Genomic DNA, 16694 nt, shown 5'->3' with positions numbered 1-16694 from the left:
GGGTAGGGTAGGGTAGGGTAGGGTAGGGTAGGGTAGGGTAGGATAGGATAGGATAGGATAGGATAGGATAGGATAGGATGGATAGGATAGGATAGGGTAGGGTAGGGTAGGGTAGGGTAGGGTAGGGTAGGGTAGGATAGGACAGGATAGGATACAACGAGTCTTGGTACTTTGTAGCCTAGAACACAAGGCAATCCTCCTGCCTCAGCATGAGGCTGAGTCTTAGGATTATAAGCACACCCACTGTCCCCCAAGCTTCTGAACTATGAACAATCTGATGTTTAAATGACTGCCACCTTCTCTTTGTTTCCTCTCACTTATCCCTTAATCTCCAAGTGGAAATATGAGTCAAGCACACCTGGAAATCTGGTTATTTCTTTGCCAACAGCTCTTCTGCTTCCTGCTGGTCTCACTCCCCAACACCCACCGCCATTGTCACCAGTTCAACCTTTCGTCTACTCCAAGTTGCTATCAGTCACTTTTACCCGCCCACTCCCTGCACCCTTTTGTATTATGTACAAAAATCCCTGATTCTTCATAGCAGTAATTTTCCCTTCTCTTAAAACGTTACTTAGATTTATCTCTGTTTTTTAAATTTCCTTCCTTTTCTGTGCTTTTTGGCTATTGGGTTATTAGAATTTGGGGAGGTTAATATTAAAATATATTTTGTTATATACAGGAAACATGAATCATACTTCATATACATATACAGATGTAGAAATATATGTTACATATATATTTATATTACACATAAAAACACACATAAACACCCTACTCCTTTGGAAAATAAGATAGGTGATGCTTCCTAAACTGGAATTATCACAAAACTTGGAACATCATCATCATCATCATCATAATTAAAATACTGATCACTTGATCACCACCACAGGGGAAATAGTAAGTTAAATCACCACGGGACATTTCACAATAGACTCCGTGTGGGTCAAAATAATGTGTACATAAAACCTTAATGCTACCTCTCTTTGTGCCCAGGAGAGGTGGGGCGCCACCTCGTATGTGCATGAGCTAGGGAATGGAGGTAGATGGCAGGGCCAGACCAGAAGGGAGCTGCATAGCTCCAGAACTATATTCTGTACCCAGGGTCAAAGCTCTAACTCCATCCTTATGCTATTCCTCTGAGTCTGGAGGTGCTGGGAGAAGTGATGGGCACCTGCTCTCTCCAAGTTTCTTGGCATGTACTACACTTCAGCCGACATGAGTTATCTAAAGAGCCCAAGTGTTTCTCCTGGCGACAATGACACCCTAGCAGCTAACTCTGAGCACCCATCCTTTATTTTAATGATTGAAAAGCTCATCCTTTTTGATGGAGAAAACTAGAAAAAAAAATACCCTGGATTGCTAAACTACACTCTGACCTGTCTTTTAGCTAGTAGTTATATTTTTGTTCCATTTGGGAATTAAACCTGAGGTCTTGCCCGCTCTGGGCAATATCCGGTCTATACCACAGCCCCAAAAGAAATTAAACAAAGGAACAATGTTATTCATTATAAATTAGTACAAGTTGAGAAATTTTGAATGTTATTTTATAGATGGTTAACACACACACACACACACACACATACACACACACACACACACTGTAAGACATGTACTGGGGACTGCAGAGAAGACTCAGTGGTTGAGAGCAACCACTGCTCTGCAGACGGCCAGAGTTCAGTTCCCAGCATCCATGTTAGGAAGCTCCCAACCACCTGTAACTCCAGCTCCAGGGTTCCTAGTGCCTTCTTCTGGATTCCTCGGGTACTCCCCATATATGTACATACCCTTATACAAACACCCCCTTCTCTCTCTCACACACACACATGTGCATACTCCCTTGCACACATATACTTACATACTCTCACACAGATATTATCCCACACATACATACATACCCTCACACAGACATTACCCCATATACTTACATACCCTCACACAGACATTACCCCCATATACTTACATACCCTCACACAGACATTACCCCAGCATACATACATACCCTTACACAGACATTACCCCCCCACATACCCTCACACAGACATTACCCTCCACATATATACACATACCATAATGCAGACATTATCCCCCACATATATACATACCTTAACACAGACATTACCCCACTCACATATATACATATCCTCCCACAGACATTACCCCCCCACATAATATCCTCACACAGACATTGCCCTCACAAATACATAACCTCACACAGCCATTACCCCCCACATACATACATACCCTCACACAGCCATTACCCCAGACATACAAGCATACCATCACACAGACATACACCTAGACACATAAATAATTTTTTAATCTTAATAAAAAAGATGTATTGAGAAGACACTTTGTCTTGTTCTGCTGACACATGCCCGTAAGCCCAGCACTTGGCAGACTGAGGCAGGAGGATTAGGAATTCAGGAATAGCCTGGCTAAATGACAAGTCTGAGGCCAGCCAGGGCTACACGGTAAGGCTATATGTCAAAGATCATCAAAAAAAAAGAAAGAAAGAAACCATAAAAGGCATTTCAAAGTTAACAGAGTACGTAAGTAGCCTTCCAAAGTTCCCGGATAATAGCAGTTTTCACACTCCATTTAATGGTGGAGACTCTTGGAAGTGGTTGCGAGGGCTCAGTAGCTTAAGAATGCTGCATGAGCATACAGACCTGAGTTATGATCCCTGGCATGGAAAAATCCCAGTGCTCATGGCCACAGGGACAGGCAGATCCCTGGACCTTAAGTTCTACACGCATGGAAACATCCTAAATTTCCGGTCTAAGCATGTGTGTTTTCTCATCCCTAAGATCAGTCTCTCTCCACATCTGTGCGTGTGAATGAAAATGTCCTAAAATCCCAGACCATCTGAAAGAACAAATATTTTGTTTCTCAAGCATGTTGGAAGAAAATGTTCAATCTCTAGTTCTGAAAATCTCTAGGTCCACAGCCAGGTTTCCTTGCCCGAACCCTTTAGAGATTGACAATGAAGAGAATTGCAGTTAAGGAAACAGGGCTAGAAGAGTGCATCTAAAGATTGCCAAGACTCATGTTCTAGGACCATTCGTGCTGGGCTGAAGAGAGGGCTCAACAGTTGAGAGCACTTGTTACTCTGCCAGAGGACCCAGGCCCACATGGTGACTCACAGTTCCAGGGGATCTAACACTTTTTGCTGATCCCTATGGGCACCGTGCAGGCAACACACCCACCCACATGCAATCAAATATATTTTTTAAAAGAATCATTTGTCTTAACACAGAATTTGCTATGAGCTTGCATTGGCTTTCTCCACTCAGAAGGCAGTCCATTTGTCTCCTCTCTTTTGCCACTGCATCTGCTCCATCAGGCTCAGACGCTTGGTGGGCAATGGAACCCCCACAGTACCTGCTTTTTTCCCTCATAGCCTTGAGGTATCCACAGTGGCTTAATGTATTTGGTTGTCCCTCTGACAAGAGCCTGTGAGCCAATAGATCTTTGCTGTATGATGTCTTCCATTGCCCCAGGCCTGTGAAACTCATCAAGGAAGAGTCTCCATCACCTCTTGCTTCTCCTATGTCTCTACTCAATTGAAATTCAGCATGTGCAAAACCTCTTCCAAGACAGCTTAAAAGTTTTGGGATCCAGCATATAAGTAGCTTCCTTCTACCAATAAATCCTGTCTCCTATAAGACTTTTATTCTGTACCCATTAAACGTAGCAAAACTTTTCAATTCAAGCCTTCTTTATACCAAATGCAAAAACAAATGTGAAAAAAAAATCAGCGGATCTTGACATAAAGAATTTTAACTTGATGTGTGGTAAAAACTAAACAGAAAAGTCATAAACTAAAATCACGTTTATGAAATAGTATACAAAGTTGAAGAACCTCAATATAATAAATCATTGAAGAAAGATGAATAATACCAGTGAGTAGAAGAAAATAATTTTATCTCCTTAGTTTTAAAAAACATATAAAAATAACAAAGTTAATATTATACACCAACATGTGCACTGTGTTCTCCCTCTAGTGCATCCTTACACATGTAAATACATAGAAATTCTTAGAAAGTATAAAAGAATTTGTCTAGAAATCCCACACTTGTACTCATCAGGAGAAACAATTAAAAATACAGATAAGATATGCGTGACATTGTTGTAAATGTCCAATAACAAACAAGGAAGTAGATAAACACCATACATAAATACCCCTGAATACCATACAGCCACTACAATGATATTTTAGAAAACAACATTGATGTAGAAAGATTTTTAAAATATATTCCTTACTTAAAATAGGCACATGACCAAACAATATTGTGCAATATAATTGTCTATGGTGTATGTACATAGAAAAGAAAGGTGAAGATTATAAGGAGTATATGATTGAAGTTATTTTGGTATTTCTTTATATTTTCTAACTTATCTTCAAAAAATAGCAGGAATAACCACATAATAAACATAAAAAATGAAAATCATAAAAGGAGCTCCTTCAGCCAAGAAGACTGAGGAGTCAATGTAATTGTTTTTGCCTCTTAGAGAATCAAAAATAATTTGTGAAGCTGATGTTTAGTTAATAACAAAACAAAACAAAAACAAGCCTCAGAAAAATATTTAATTATGTGAAATTTACTCTCCAGAAATTTACCGAAGTATTTGCCTGGTAACAATCTGCTAATTTCAGGTAGTATCAGGTAGTCTAGAAAAGGCTTTGATGACACTCCCACGGTGTTTGAATCACACCTATGCCATGTTTGGTCTGCAGTTTCAAACAGAGACCCACTGGTTCTCGGAAGCATTATCTTGAGGCTCCGTGGGGTAGCTTTGTGTAAATTTGATTTAGTCTTTGGTAGATCATTGAGCAATAGACATCACATACTCTATTTGGGGAGCAGAGCGTACCGTCTCCCAGTACCACCCATCACTAAAATGAAGAAACCAAAGATCCCTTGTAGGAAAGTGAGGTGGTTACACCATATCCAGGAGCTCCTACACACCGCATTACAGCCTCTCAGAGCTGACTTCGCTTTCTTTTCATTCTCTTTTTCTAACTAGTAACAAACAACAAAAGCAGAAACTTGAGCGCTAAAGACAAAGCTAGAGCATTTGAAATATCACCTTTATAGATCATTCCATCTAATTCTTTCATGTAAATACGGAAATCCTGATCCAGAGGGCAGCAGGTGAAGAATCTAATGTGAAATGTGTTGTTGACCTGCCTCCTAGCCCAGGCCACTTGCCTCATCACCTTGCAGCTAAGAGAACACCACGCTTGCTTTAGAAGTTAACAGCCAACCGTTGTAGGAAAGCAGCAAAGAGGGGCTGTATACAAACCTTGCATCTGGTAGCTGTATGGCGCCTGTCCAGGTTGAGGGGTACCAAAGCTTGTGCCATAGCTGAGAAATCCCGTCTGTCCAGGTGACTGAGACTGTGACAATCCACCTTCCGTCTTGATGCCTGCCCACAATGCACCTAAATCAGTTAGTGACAGCTGATCTATCTGTTCATTTTCAGAAGCTGGTAAATATCAACAACCACCCACAGCCACAACTGCCTGGTCACAAAGGTGCCCCATCTCGTCTGCAGGAATATGGGGTATGGATGTTTACCGTTGAATGCCATAAACCACAAGCTCAATTTTTCTTTTAAAAAGTCTAGATTTGAATGTTTATTCACACGATTTGCTCTGGTTTTCCTGCATTCAACTTTCTAGAAAGCAGAACTCTAGAGGTATCATTTCCATAATTCATTTTGTTATTTTACTAGAGTAGGTCATTCTGTCATAGTGAGAAATAATCATAATAAAGGAGGAGACACATTGTTCCCAAGTCACTACGTCTCCTTTTCCGCTGAGATCTGATTACTCTGAGACTCTAGGATTTTCATCTTTTTTCCCAAGGTGCTTTGAAGTCAAAGGAAGCAATGCAGGATACACACAATGAGGAGCCTTCTCCGAGGATCTAGATCTTTCTGTAAGGGTGGTATTAAGAAAGTGGAATGTCAAAGAATTGGAGCCTCTAAAACAGCAGAGTGATCTATACACCTGTGGAAGTGGCCAGGGGCACCCTGTTCACCATTACTTATTTTCAAGTATTCAAATGTGATTCTCCTAAATTCAGGCTAAAGTACATTTGATGTTATATTATCATGTAAATGCAAGTTTATGCTTTATAAGATTACAGCAAAATTATTTGTGCTCCTCAAATATTTCTCAAAGCATCAGGCTGGTATACTAATTTCAGACTGGAACTTGGCAAAACTAAGGTAGGCCACTGTTCTCAATTGTAATTAAAGACAGTCATAAAAATGGACAACGGTCCCTCATTTCCACAGAGGGAACACAGAAACGGTCCTGCCAAGAGAATTCACATTTTTCAATAATCTTGGTTTTCAGGGAAGATAAATTATATCTTTTAGATCTAGAATACACAGTAGTCTTGCTGTTTATTTCCATTTTAGGGGAATTTCATGGGTAGAATGAAGTTAGGTTATTATCCTAAGGCAGTGGAAGAATCTGATTTGGCTGAGATCGCCTACTCTAATTTCTTGAGTATTTCTGAATACCTCACAACGACCTTAACATTGAAAACTTAACACAGTCTTAAGATGTAAAAACAATGTGATGTGCTATGCACAGGCAATTTTGCCAATGAACACCTCAAACCTGTGAATGATCCCTGGGAGTTCACCTGCCCTAGGAAGGTGGCTGGAGAGTTCTAGAAACTCCCTTGATTTCTGTGTGTCACCAGTAGGGACACCCCCCCCCCCGTCTTCCTCCACCCACTGGCATCCTGTCCTCCCTCCAGCCTTGACTGGACCACCTTGGAGGCGCAGGATGGGAACTGCAGTGATGGGGAGAAGTGGGAAGAGGTGGAAAGCCCCCAGAGTCATCCCGTCTCCAAAACCTCTACCCCCAGGCAGAAAACTCGCTTTCCTAGAAACCTGTGAGCAGATGAGTGATGGGTCTAATCTAAGTTCTAACAAATTTGTTTTTATCCTCTCTGCTATTCTCACTTTGAAAATCTAGGCCTATCCCCACCCCCGCCTTTTTTTCCTTATTTTCACAGTACTATGTAGAAATCTGGGGTAACACATCCTTAGAGAAAGTGACATTTAGTGCTGATAGTTTTGAAATAAAACTTCAGAAGCTGGTGTTATATGTAAGTTAGACTTCATTTCTATGTGTTTTAAAATAAACTAATAGAGAATTAAATTCCTTGAGGTCAAGAGACAGCAGTAAAGACGAAAGTTATCTAGCTTCTAATGGGCGGTGGAAAAACTTCAACAAAACAACAGTGTTGTCAGTGTTTACTGGAAAGTATACAACACAAAAATTATACCAACAAAAGACTAATGTAACAGTTGGCAAAATGATATCACGTACAGAAGGACCTAGTCTAGTCTTTTCCTACAAATACTCATATACTTTTTGTGATTGTTCTCTGTTTTGGTTCTTAATAAAATGCCCCATATTTGTATACTTCAATTTAATTGGTTGAAAAAATGCAACCACAACTCAACTGAAAAAAAATGTATTTTGAAATTTGTAGTCTTTTGCAAACAGAACTTTGGGATTTGGCTGGCTTTCTTTTTAATTTACAGGTATTGAGCCCACCACAATTAGGTTAAATTACACCAAGATAAAGATAATCTCCAGGTGGGAAGGAACAAATAGCATGTGAGCTTCAAATGCTTCCTGATCCGCACCTTCAAAGGGCGGTCCAGGAGGCGATATATAGATCATTTTTCCTAATGGGTGATAATGCGGGAATTTGATCAGGTAACCACCTCTAGTTTCAGGGCAAGAGTTTGTTGAATTCTGCATGTACTTCCCTAATCATAGCTAGGCATCTGATAAACAGGAAATGGATCTTTACACCAAAAGACTTCATTCATAGAAATTTTATCACAAATATGCACAGAAATACTTTGGATTCCAGAGTCAAGTGCTCCGATGCCAAATTCAGATATAAGCAGAGAGGAAGGAGAGCAAGGGGCCTTACAACCCAGGCAACTTGTTCACCACCTCTGACCTCAAGGTAAGAGTTCACTGCCCTTACAATGCTCACTAGCAAGAATTACACAGAATTGAAAGCAAGGGGGTAATGACAATTTCTGAAGGAGACCAACAGCAACACGCTTGAAGTACTACTCAAACACACAACACAGGTCCATCAGAAGACACCACAAGAAGAACGAACGGTCCAGCGACTCACCATAGGAGGAAATTCCATAGGGCTGTCCCGGCTGTGGGTACGTGGCGTAGGCTGTGGCTTGTTGCATTCCTGTGGTGAACTGTGTTTGCCCATATGCAGCCATAGTTTGTGAGGAAGGGGTAGGGAGAATATGTGGGTATGGTCTGCTATTTGTCAGGAATGACAGAAAATAGAAAGCCCATGCATTAGATGGAAACATGCAAGGTCAAATGAACAACTACATCACAAATTCCAGCTAAAGAGTGCATCTTTACAGTCAGACTTCTCACTAGCACCGATAAGGCACTTCCAAGTACTTCAGTGCTGCTAGGAGGTGCTAAGAATCAATTTGTATACATATGTGTGTGTTTAATTAACCCTCTACAAAATTCACGCTTGCTTAAATTAAGACAAAACATGGGCACAGACATGACTCGGAACAAGGTAAAGTCTACTTAGAAAAGTCATGTATTGATTAAGAGAAAATACATCTTACTTGGAAGGATAAATCTGTGGTGGAGAGAATGGGTGAGCTGGTCTTGGGCTAAAGCTGCTGCTCCCGAGAGCTGAGGAAAAAGAAAACACAGTGATGCTCGGAACCCGAGGAGAATATCAAACATGCGAAAACACTGGCAAGTCACAAACGACGACGGCACCACCAGGGAAAGCTGCAGGTATTTGACCTCTGTGATCTACAGACATGGTGATTTCCTATGGTCTTCCTAATAGGAAGTCAAAGAGGGCTGGAGAGATGGCTGATCAGATCGGAGCACTAACTGCTCTTCCAGCGGACCCGGCTTTGATCCCTAGCACCCACCCACATGTTGGTTAACAACCATCTGTAAGATCAGTTTCTAGAGGACCCAATGCCTCATTATGACCTCCTCAAGCCATGTACGCATGTGGTGTAGACATGTGCAGGCAATACACCCATACACGTAAAATAAAATAAGCCCCTTTTTATAAAAGGGGGGAACACATAGGCACTGATTGAGTGGTTCTAATTTTAAATTGACTCTTAAAAATCCAGTCATAAATACTTATAAATACAGCCATAAATACTTGGCAAGGGGCTTTGGTTGTGAGGAGCGCTCTTCCCTCGGGAAAGCCAGGCTGAACTGGAGGAAGGAAGCCGAAATGTTCTCTGGCCTATGGTCTGTATGCATCAGGAAAGCAAACCTCAACCCGAATTAACAAGAAACTGGTCCGATCTCTCCTGTGAGGGGAATGGGAGCGATCCTCCTTTGCCTGTGTAGATGTAACAGTGTTGTTTAGTAAAGCTGCATTTCTACAACTATCTTGAGCATCTCAGGTTGCAAGCTGAGCCCGCTGGTTCCGGGGCTGCTCTGAATGTTCCTGTTCTCTCAGACTCACGTATTCGCCTTGGAGCGCGAGCAAGCACTTTTGTTTTGTTTTATTTTTTTTTTTCTGAAAGAAGCAATCAAGTGAAACTTAATTTCTTTTAATCAGATTTTCTTGACTCTGGATGTTCCAGAAATTCGCCAGGCTTCTATCAAATGTACTTTGACTCTCATTCAAATTTAAAGAAAACAAAAGCAAAAACCAATTTTAAAAAGTATAAAGGTTTAAGATGTTGACTTTTGTTATACGTAGGACAATTTACCTACATATAACAGTATTTTGTGAGCACATATTTGCCCCCAAACTTTCCAATCTTCCCTGCTTTGGTGCGGTCATTACAGACTGGAACACGGTTGTTGTTCTCCTCCACCACTTCTCAGTGTCTTTCTCTCTGTTTCTCTCACTCCTCTGTCAAGTCCCAAGCACTCAGAGAATCATATGCTTTCTCGTTTATGCGTCCCACACTTCATTTCCCAGTGGGCACTTGGGAGAAGGGTGGGAGATGATGATTAGAACCTCAGGAAAGATGGGCTATCTTTCTTCATTCAAACAAATGAGACCTAACCCAGGGACTACAAAGAGGTCTGGACACATTCTAGCCTTTCATTCTGCCAGATTTCCACCCTGGGTGTCACCTTAAGAGGGACAGAATCTACATGAAAGAAAAAGCAGGACAACCTGGTTCATGTCCCCCTGACTTTGGGTACTTACTAAATGCCTGCTTGGTCCCCATCCCCTTGCCCGATGCAGGAACAGTCATGGAAAGCCAATCCCTAGCCTCCCTGTAGGGAGATTTGTTCGAAGCTGTTATTGCTAGAAGGGAGGTATTGGTGAGGTTACACTTAGACTATAAGGGCTGACTGACACTTGTCCAGGCCATGTTTAGGGACAAGTTCTTCCACTCCCCTTCTCAAAGAGCGAAAAGAGGCCAAGAGCAAAGTAGGCAATGTCTGCAGAATTATCTCCCTTGGGCAATCACAATTAAAAGCAAATGTTTGTAAAGCAAATGCCACCTGAGGACAGAATACACGAGACCCTCCTTCATTCTTCCCTAGTTCTAGATCTGCTTTTCAACTTCTGGGTCATAATTCCTGAAAGGTTATCATCCCAACAGCTGCATCCAACACTGTGTTTACATAGAGAACAAGGGGGGATGTTAGGCTTGTCTGTCACACTGAAAGTCTGTGAAATTTGTGCTCAAAATATATGCTTTGTCTTTGTGTATACAGAGGAAAGCAGCAAGAACTGGGGGCCACAGGTTGTGGAAAGTCACGTCATGGGGTTTCAAGTCACTTACTCTAGCTTTCCTATCATTTTGGCAACAAGGTTTGCTTCTTGGCCTCATATGTGCCTTGTGAAGACTAAGAAAGATAATTCCCATGAAGGGATTCATATAGTGTTTGCATAAATAAGTGATTTTCTCTGATTCTCACAATTTTTTTTTTTGCTGACCTTGTTCTTCTTTCTGTATTTCTGTGGTATGTTTGTCCACACCTGTGCATGTTCATGTGTATACCAGTGCATATATGTGTTCAGGTGTGTGTGTGGAGGCAAAGCCTATGTTAACTTTGGGGTATCCTTTTTCAGGCACTGCCCACCTTATTTGTGAGACAGGCTCTTTGATTTGCTCGGAACTCACAGATTCAATTAGGCAGGCTGGCCAGCGAGTCCAGGGTTCACAGCTTAGCCCCATCTCTCCAAGATTGAGATTACAAGCACAGGCCATGATGCCTGGATTTTTTACATGGGTTGTAGGATCACACCTAAGTCTTCATTCTTGCAAGTAAGGACTTTACTAAATGGGCTGTCTCCCTGTTTCCCTGGCCTTTCTTCTGTTTGTTTGTTTGTTCTTTAATTCTACTCAATAAACAACAGCATCATCTGTCTAGGAAAATGATTAATGGTAAAATTTTGGACCCATGTTTTACACATGGGGTGTTCAGGATAGACAGAAGTAACATCTTTGAAGACAGAGTGGAGGGGAGCACAAGCTCGCTGGCCTCGACACCTACATCCTATTGTCTTTTCCCATCTCAGCATACATTACTCTGACATCCCTACCCAGAAGCTACACCCCAGTCACTGTTTCATTCCCCCTTCCATCACTCATCCCAAATCCTAAAGCAGCTGCTGCTCCAGCCCTCACCCTCATACACATCCCTCATCTGGGACTCCAGCACTGCTTCAAGTCCCTGTCATGTCACACTGAGTTGACTGAAGCAGCCATGAGGACACCTGCCTCATGTCCCACCCTCTACCCTCCCTTCCTAATACCACCACAGAGAAGTCGCTTCATATCCATCCTACAGCTCACAGTCTTGTGGCCATTCACACGACTCAAGGAATGGCTGCTAACTTACTTGGAAGAAGACATGGAAGATTGAGGCTCCCACACCCGCTCTATTGTGACACAGTGCATCCTGCCTGTATTTCAGGACTCCTGTACACGTGGTCTGTTTACTGTCATCTTGGGTCTTCTTCAAGATACCACCCCTGCTGTATGCTCGCCTTTCCTCTGTTTGACAGACTTACCACCAGAGACTCAACTGTTGCCTTTCCTTCACTTTACCTTCTTTGAACTTTCCTGGAGCATTGCACACGTCCACAAAGCCCCATTAGGGGCAATGCATTCTGGTTAGCACAGCTTCGTGTCTAGCTATGCCTATTCTCAGCAAACTATGAACTTCAGGTCCTGGAGACCTCTTACATCTGTTTCCTCAGCACCTGATGGGATCTCTCTAGCGCATGGCAAGCTATCAACAAGTAATGCTCAGGTAATAAGAATGAGATCATGGGCCTATGAAATAAATAGCTCAGTGGGTAAACTGAGGCTGCCAAACCCAATGATCTAGGTTCAATTGCTGGGACCCACGTGGTAGAAGAAGATTGGCTCTAGCAAATTGTCTCCTCTAGCCTTCATATGCACAAATGGCATGTGTGGCCACATACATACATATGTCAATACATACCCATACACACAAAGTATAAAAAGATAAAATGAAATTGCAGCCATAAGCAAGTTTACAAATCTGAAATGAGGGGTAGATCTGATATTTCATGTTATACATAATGAACGTGATATGGCTTTTTTTTGTTGCTGTTGTTGTAAACTGGAGAAAACAGTATCATCTATGAACTAGTAAAAGCCACGAAAATCACTACATATTTCAAACTATATAACATATAACATGCCATATAAGAGTCCTCTAATCCAAACCCTTAAGACCTCCGGAAGCCTATAGCCAAGTGTCTACTGTGCTATACCTCAAGAACCCTTCCCTTCAATTGCCTAAACTGCTTTTACAACAGTAATCCAGGAATCCCAATAGATCTTAGTGTCCTAGATCAGAATAACCCAGAGCAAGTGGGATTACTGAAGATTATTTTATCATGGCAGATACAATCATCACCTTATTCATTCATCAACTCCAAATAAACAGGAATCAGAGAGTCCTGAAAACATACAGACAATCCATACCTCCTTATCAGTTAACACACCAGTGATTATTCTTGTCTTTCTCTTCCTTCTACCATATAATTTAAAGAAGCTTCCATAAGTCTTGCTATGGGAGAGAATTCAGGGTAAGTAGCTAGGTCAAGTATGAGAATCCACTAAACAGATCAAGAGGACTCTCAGCAGTTTCTTGTTCTCAGTCCATGCCTCCATGAGGCAAGTCTGTCATCACTGGCAACATCCCTCCACCGGTCAGGTCAAAGGTATTGACATGAGTTTTCACTCTTCTCTGTCCTTCAAATGCAGTCAGCTCCTTCTTCAAAACACTCCACTCTGACAGCTTCTCAGTTCCACTCATTGATTGCTCTGCTCTAGTTCCTGACATGGCAATGAGAGAAGGCACCTTCCACGTCTCCACTGAACGGATATAATCTAACAAGGGATATGCAGCCAGGTTCTGAAACCCATCTGCATGGATACAGGGTTGCCTCTGTTTCCGTGGTTCCTCCTCCTCCAGCCAGTGACAAGGATGGCAGGTCTGGGAGACCTGAGTCCTGCAGTGGCCTTGCTAAAATGCATTAGACTGGAAGACAGCCTAGATCAGCCCCACCTAGCCTATCTTTCCTTCCTTCTCTTCTCTGAATTTCTCCTAAAAAAATCCTGGCACAAGACTCCCAACACATCAGCTCTTCTGGGAGATTTGAGAAACCAGTCTACTTTCTTCTGAGTCAGGGAAATGCTGGACTCCCTGATTCTACCCTCTTCTCATAAAGTCCTTTCTTACAATGACATATGTGTGTGTGTATGTCTGTGTGTCTGTCTGTCTGTCTATATATAAGTGTATATACCTATGTAGGGAGGTTAGAGGCCAACATCATGTCTTCCTTTGTCACTTCTCCATGTTATGTTTTGAGATTGCATGCCTGAAGTTTTTATGAGTGCAGAAAATCTAATTCATGTTCTCCAGCTTGTGGAACAAAGACTTTACTGCTGGGCTATCTCCTCAGCCCCAAAGAATACCTTTAATCAAACCTCTTTAAGGACAATTAGATCATGTAAAAACCCAAAGTACCAACTGAAGGACCAAGCTCCCCAACTAGAACTCATTCCTTTATTCACCAGAGTCTAAGCTCAGATGCCACCCCCCCCCCAAAGAGTCCCTCTCTAAACATGAAGCTCACAGACTCTGGGTCACCTTTTTTGCTTCAATGTGATGTTTTTCCATAACCAGTTAAGAAGTAAACCATACTGATCATTCAGGATATTTTTCTCTTCTACGAAGTAGTTTCTACTTTCTGATACACTGTGTACGATTGATGCCATCAACAGGTGCTTCACTAACCAGTAGTGACAAATTTAAATGTGGGGACTGGCAGGTTAGAGACCTTGCAAACCCATTGTTTACAATCCCTATGGTCCTTAAAAGTTTCAAATAACTGAAATAATTGTGCCAGGGCTAGAAAGAGAGCTGGCAGACAAAGGTGATAGAGGTGCTGGTGCTTGCTGCCAAGCCTAAAGACTAGAAGGAGAGAACTGGCTCTTGATAGCTGTCCTCTGAGCTTCATTCATACCATGGCATGTGTGTGTACACGTGTATGAGCACACACAGCTATCTGCATGTGTGTGCTCATACGAATTAATCACTTTGTACTGGTAAGGAGTAAATGAACAAAACATCACTATGGTTCCAAACCACAGCAAGCAACCTTGCAATGTTCAAGTCCCCCATGTGCTTCAGCAAACTGAGCACGTTCCTCTAGTGTCCCCACACTGAGGGCAGGAGGGAAGATAGGAAAGAATCCCCTTATGAGACAGAAATGATACTGCCGCCGCCACCAGAGCAGCCCTATGCCTCCTTCTCTTTGTTGACTGTTTTCTAAGAAAATGAAGAAGTTTGTCTCCACAGGGTTCTGCTTCTTAAACCTACACCCCACTCCCTGGTGCACCCACTTCTTCCCTCTTCCTCCTCACATAGAGACTCTGTAGAAAATATCACCTTTTCTAAATTCAACAAGGTGTCCCTCCATCTTCACCTCAGCCCTCTTCTGGGGACTTTTTCTTCCTCGGTATCTTTCCAGACATCAGCTGCCAGGCATCTGAGATTCAAGGTATTACCAAGACCCAAGCAAACTGCTTTGTCAAAGCATGTGCTTTCTGCTGTTCTGGAAAACCTCTCGTTTTCTGAGGCTCATGACAGTTCTCTAACATTCCCGTGATGACGGCCTCCTAGACACCACCCTTCATTGGGCCGAAGCTTTAGAATACCACAGTGTCTCCCAATAGGTCCCAAAAGAATTATTCCAGAATTCTCTTTCCATCTAGATCTCTACTCTGGCTCAAGACTACAGTCCAAGCTTTTTATTTCCCCATATCATGTCTCAATCCACAGCCATTTTGTTCCTTCATTTAGGCAATATACATTGAGCAATTCTAAGGCACTTGGTATTATCATGGCTACTGGCAGGTGTGTGTGGACAATACCAATACACTCCGTTATCATAGAGCTACACAGTAAACTAGAAGACAGATAATGAGAAATAACTTTAAAGCACTGGGGAAAGTTCAGCTGGCGAGGACGAAGAACAAACTGCAGAACTGCATGGTGGTACCCCACTGGCTTGAAGATCATGGGAGACTCTTTACTTTCTTGTTCTCATTTCACATCTTTTCCAATGTCATCATAAGATGCAGGACTCCCTCCATCTTTGTCTCCTGTCCATGTTGGGCTCTATCTTCTCCATTGAGACAGTTGGAGACACAAATAATTACTCTAAGCTATTTCTTCTAAAAACTCTCAACTCTCTTACCTCTAAGTTCCCTTGCATCCTATCTGCCAATCAAGTGTCACTTTGCCTAGGTTGCTAAGCCTTTAAAACCCTGTTCTCAGCCTTTTTGATGCTGCAACCCTTTAATACTGTTCTCCATGTTGTAGTGACCTCAACCATAAGATTATTTCATTGTCACTCTTAACTATAATCTGCTACTGTTATAAATTGCAGTGTAAGTATCGGATATGCAAGCAGCTCCGTGGAGCTCATGACCCATGGGTTGAAAACCACCGCTTTAAAGGGAAAACTCTCTGTGAATATATTCCATCTTGCAGAGCTCTGGCTTGGTCGGGACCTGTGTCTGCCCTGTCTGTCCACTTTTGAGTTGGAAGCCACCTTGTCACACTTTCCTGTTCTGTACCACGTCTCCTTCCGTCTTCTCCAACTCCACACACTCACAAGCCTGTCACTAATCTCCTCTGCACTCACTACTCACTTGCTCATGTGATACTTTACTGAGCAAGGATGAATGGCCAGCCACAGGTGTCACCAACACAAGGCTAACAAGGGACAGAATCTCTTCCAATTTTCTTATCTCCTTGTACCACGTGTTGTATAACTTGTGTTTAAAAACACTGCTCTTCAAATCTATAAGTGCCACTCATGTGCCCAATAAGCAAATATTGGGAAAAAGACAACAACAGAAAAAGAAAAAAAGAAAGTGCAAAATTCAGCCTGCTACCTAGACAAAAACACCATTTTTGTTCCCATACATACAGAAATACATTCATACAAAGAAACAGCCTTTCTTTAAGAATAGAACTGATTATACTAAAGACATTACTTTCCTATTTTCTTTTATTTTGGCTTTTCAAGGCAGGGTTTCCCTGTGTAGCCTTGGCTGACCTGGAACTCACTCTGTATATCAGGTTGGCCTTGAAC

At 42.0% G+C, this 16694-nt stretch overlaps 1 protein-coding gene across 7 annotated transcripts in view; it reads right to left on the bottom strand.

The window, feature by feature from the left end:
• Eya1 (EYA transcriptional coactivator and phosphatase 1) overlaps nt 1-16694 on the bottom strand; it is a 144911-nt gene that overhangs the window by 96464 nt on the left and 31753 nt on the right. For 2 of the 7 annotated variants that reach the window (XM_050142145.1, XM_050142143.1), the window contains 3 exons: nt 8665-8734; nt 8190-8335; nt 5308-5445 (listed from right to left, as the gene is read on the bottom strand). The exons of 1 other annotated variant lie outside the window; for it this stretch is intronic. In XM_050142145.1, the coding sequence (XP_049998102.1) occupies nt 5308-5445; nt 8190-8335; nt 8665-8734 (354 nt within the window). The remainder of the gene's footprint in view (nt 1-5307; nt 5446-8189; nt 8336-8664; nt 8735-16694) is intronic. 4 more of the 7 variants (XM_050142140.1, XM_050142144.1, XM_050142141.1 and 1 more) reach the window with 3 other exon arrangements.

This window comes from Alexandromys fortis, unplaced genomic scaffold (genome assembly GCF_014885135.2).
Source record: "Alexandromys fortis isolate MF-2015 unplaced genomic scaffold, M_Fortis_MF-2015_v1.1 scaffold_41, whole genome shotgun sequence".
NCBI lineage: Eukaryota > Metazoa > Chordata > Mammalia > Rodentia > Cricetidae > Alexandromys > Alexandromys fortis.
This window is presented reverse-complemented; position numbering and strand designations above follow the sequence as displayed.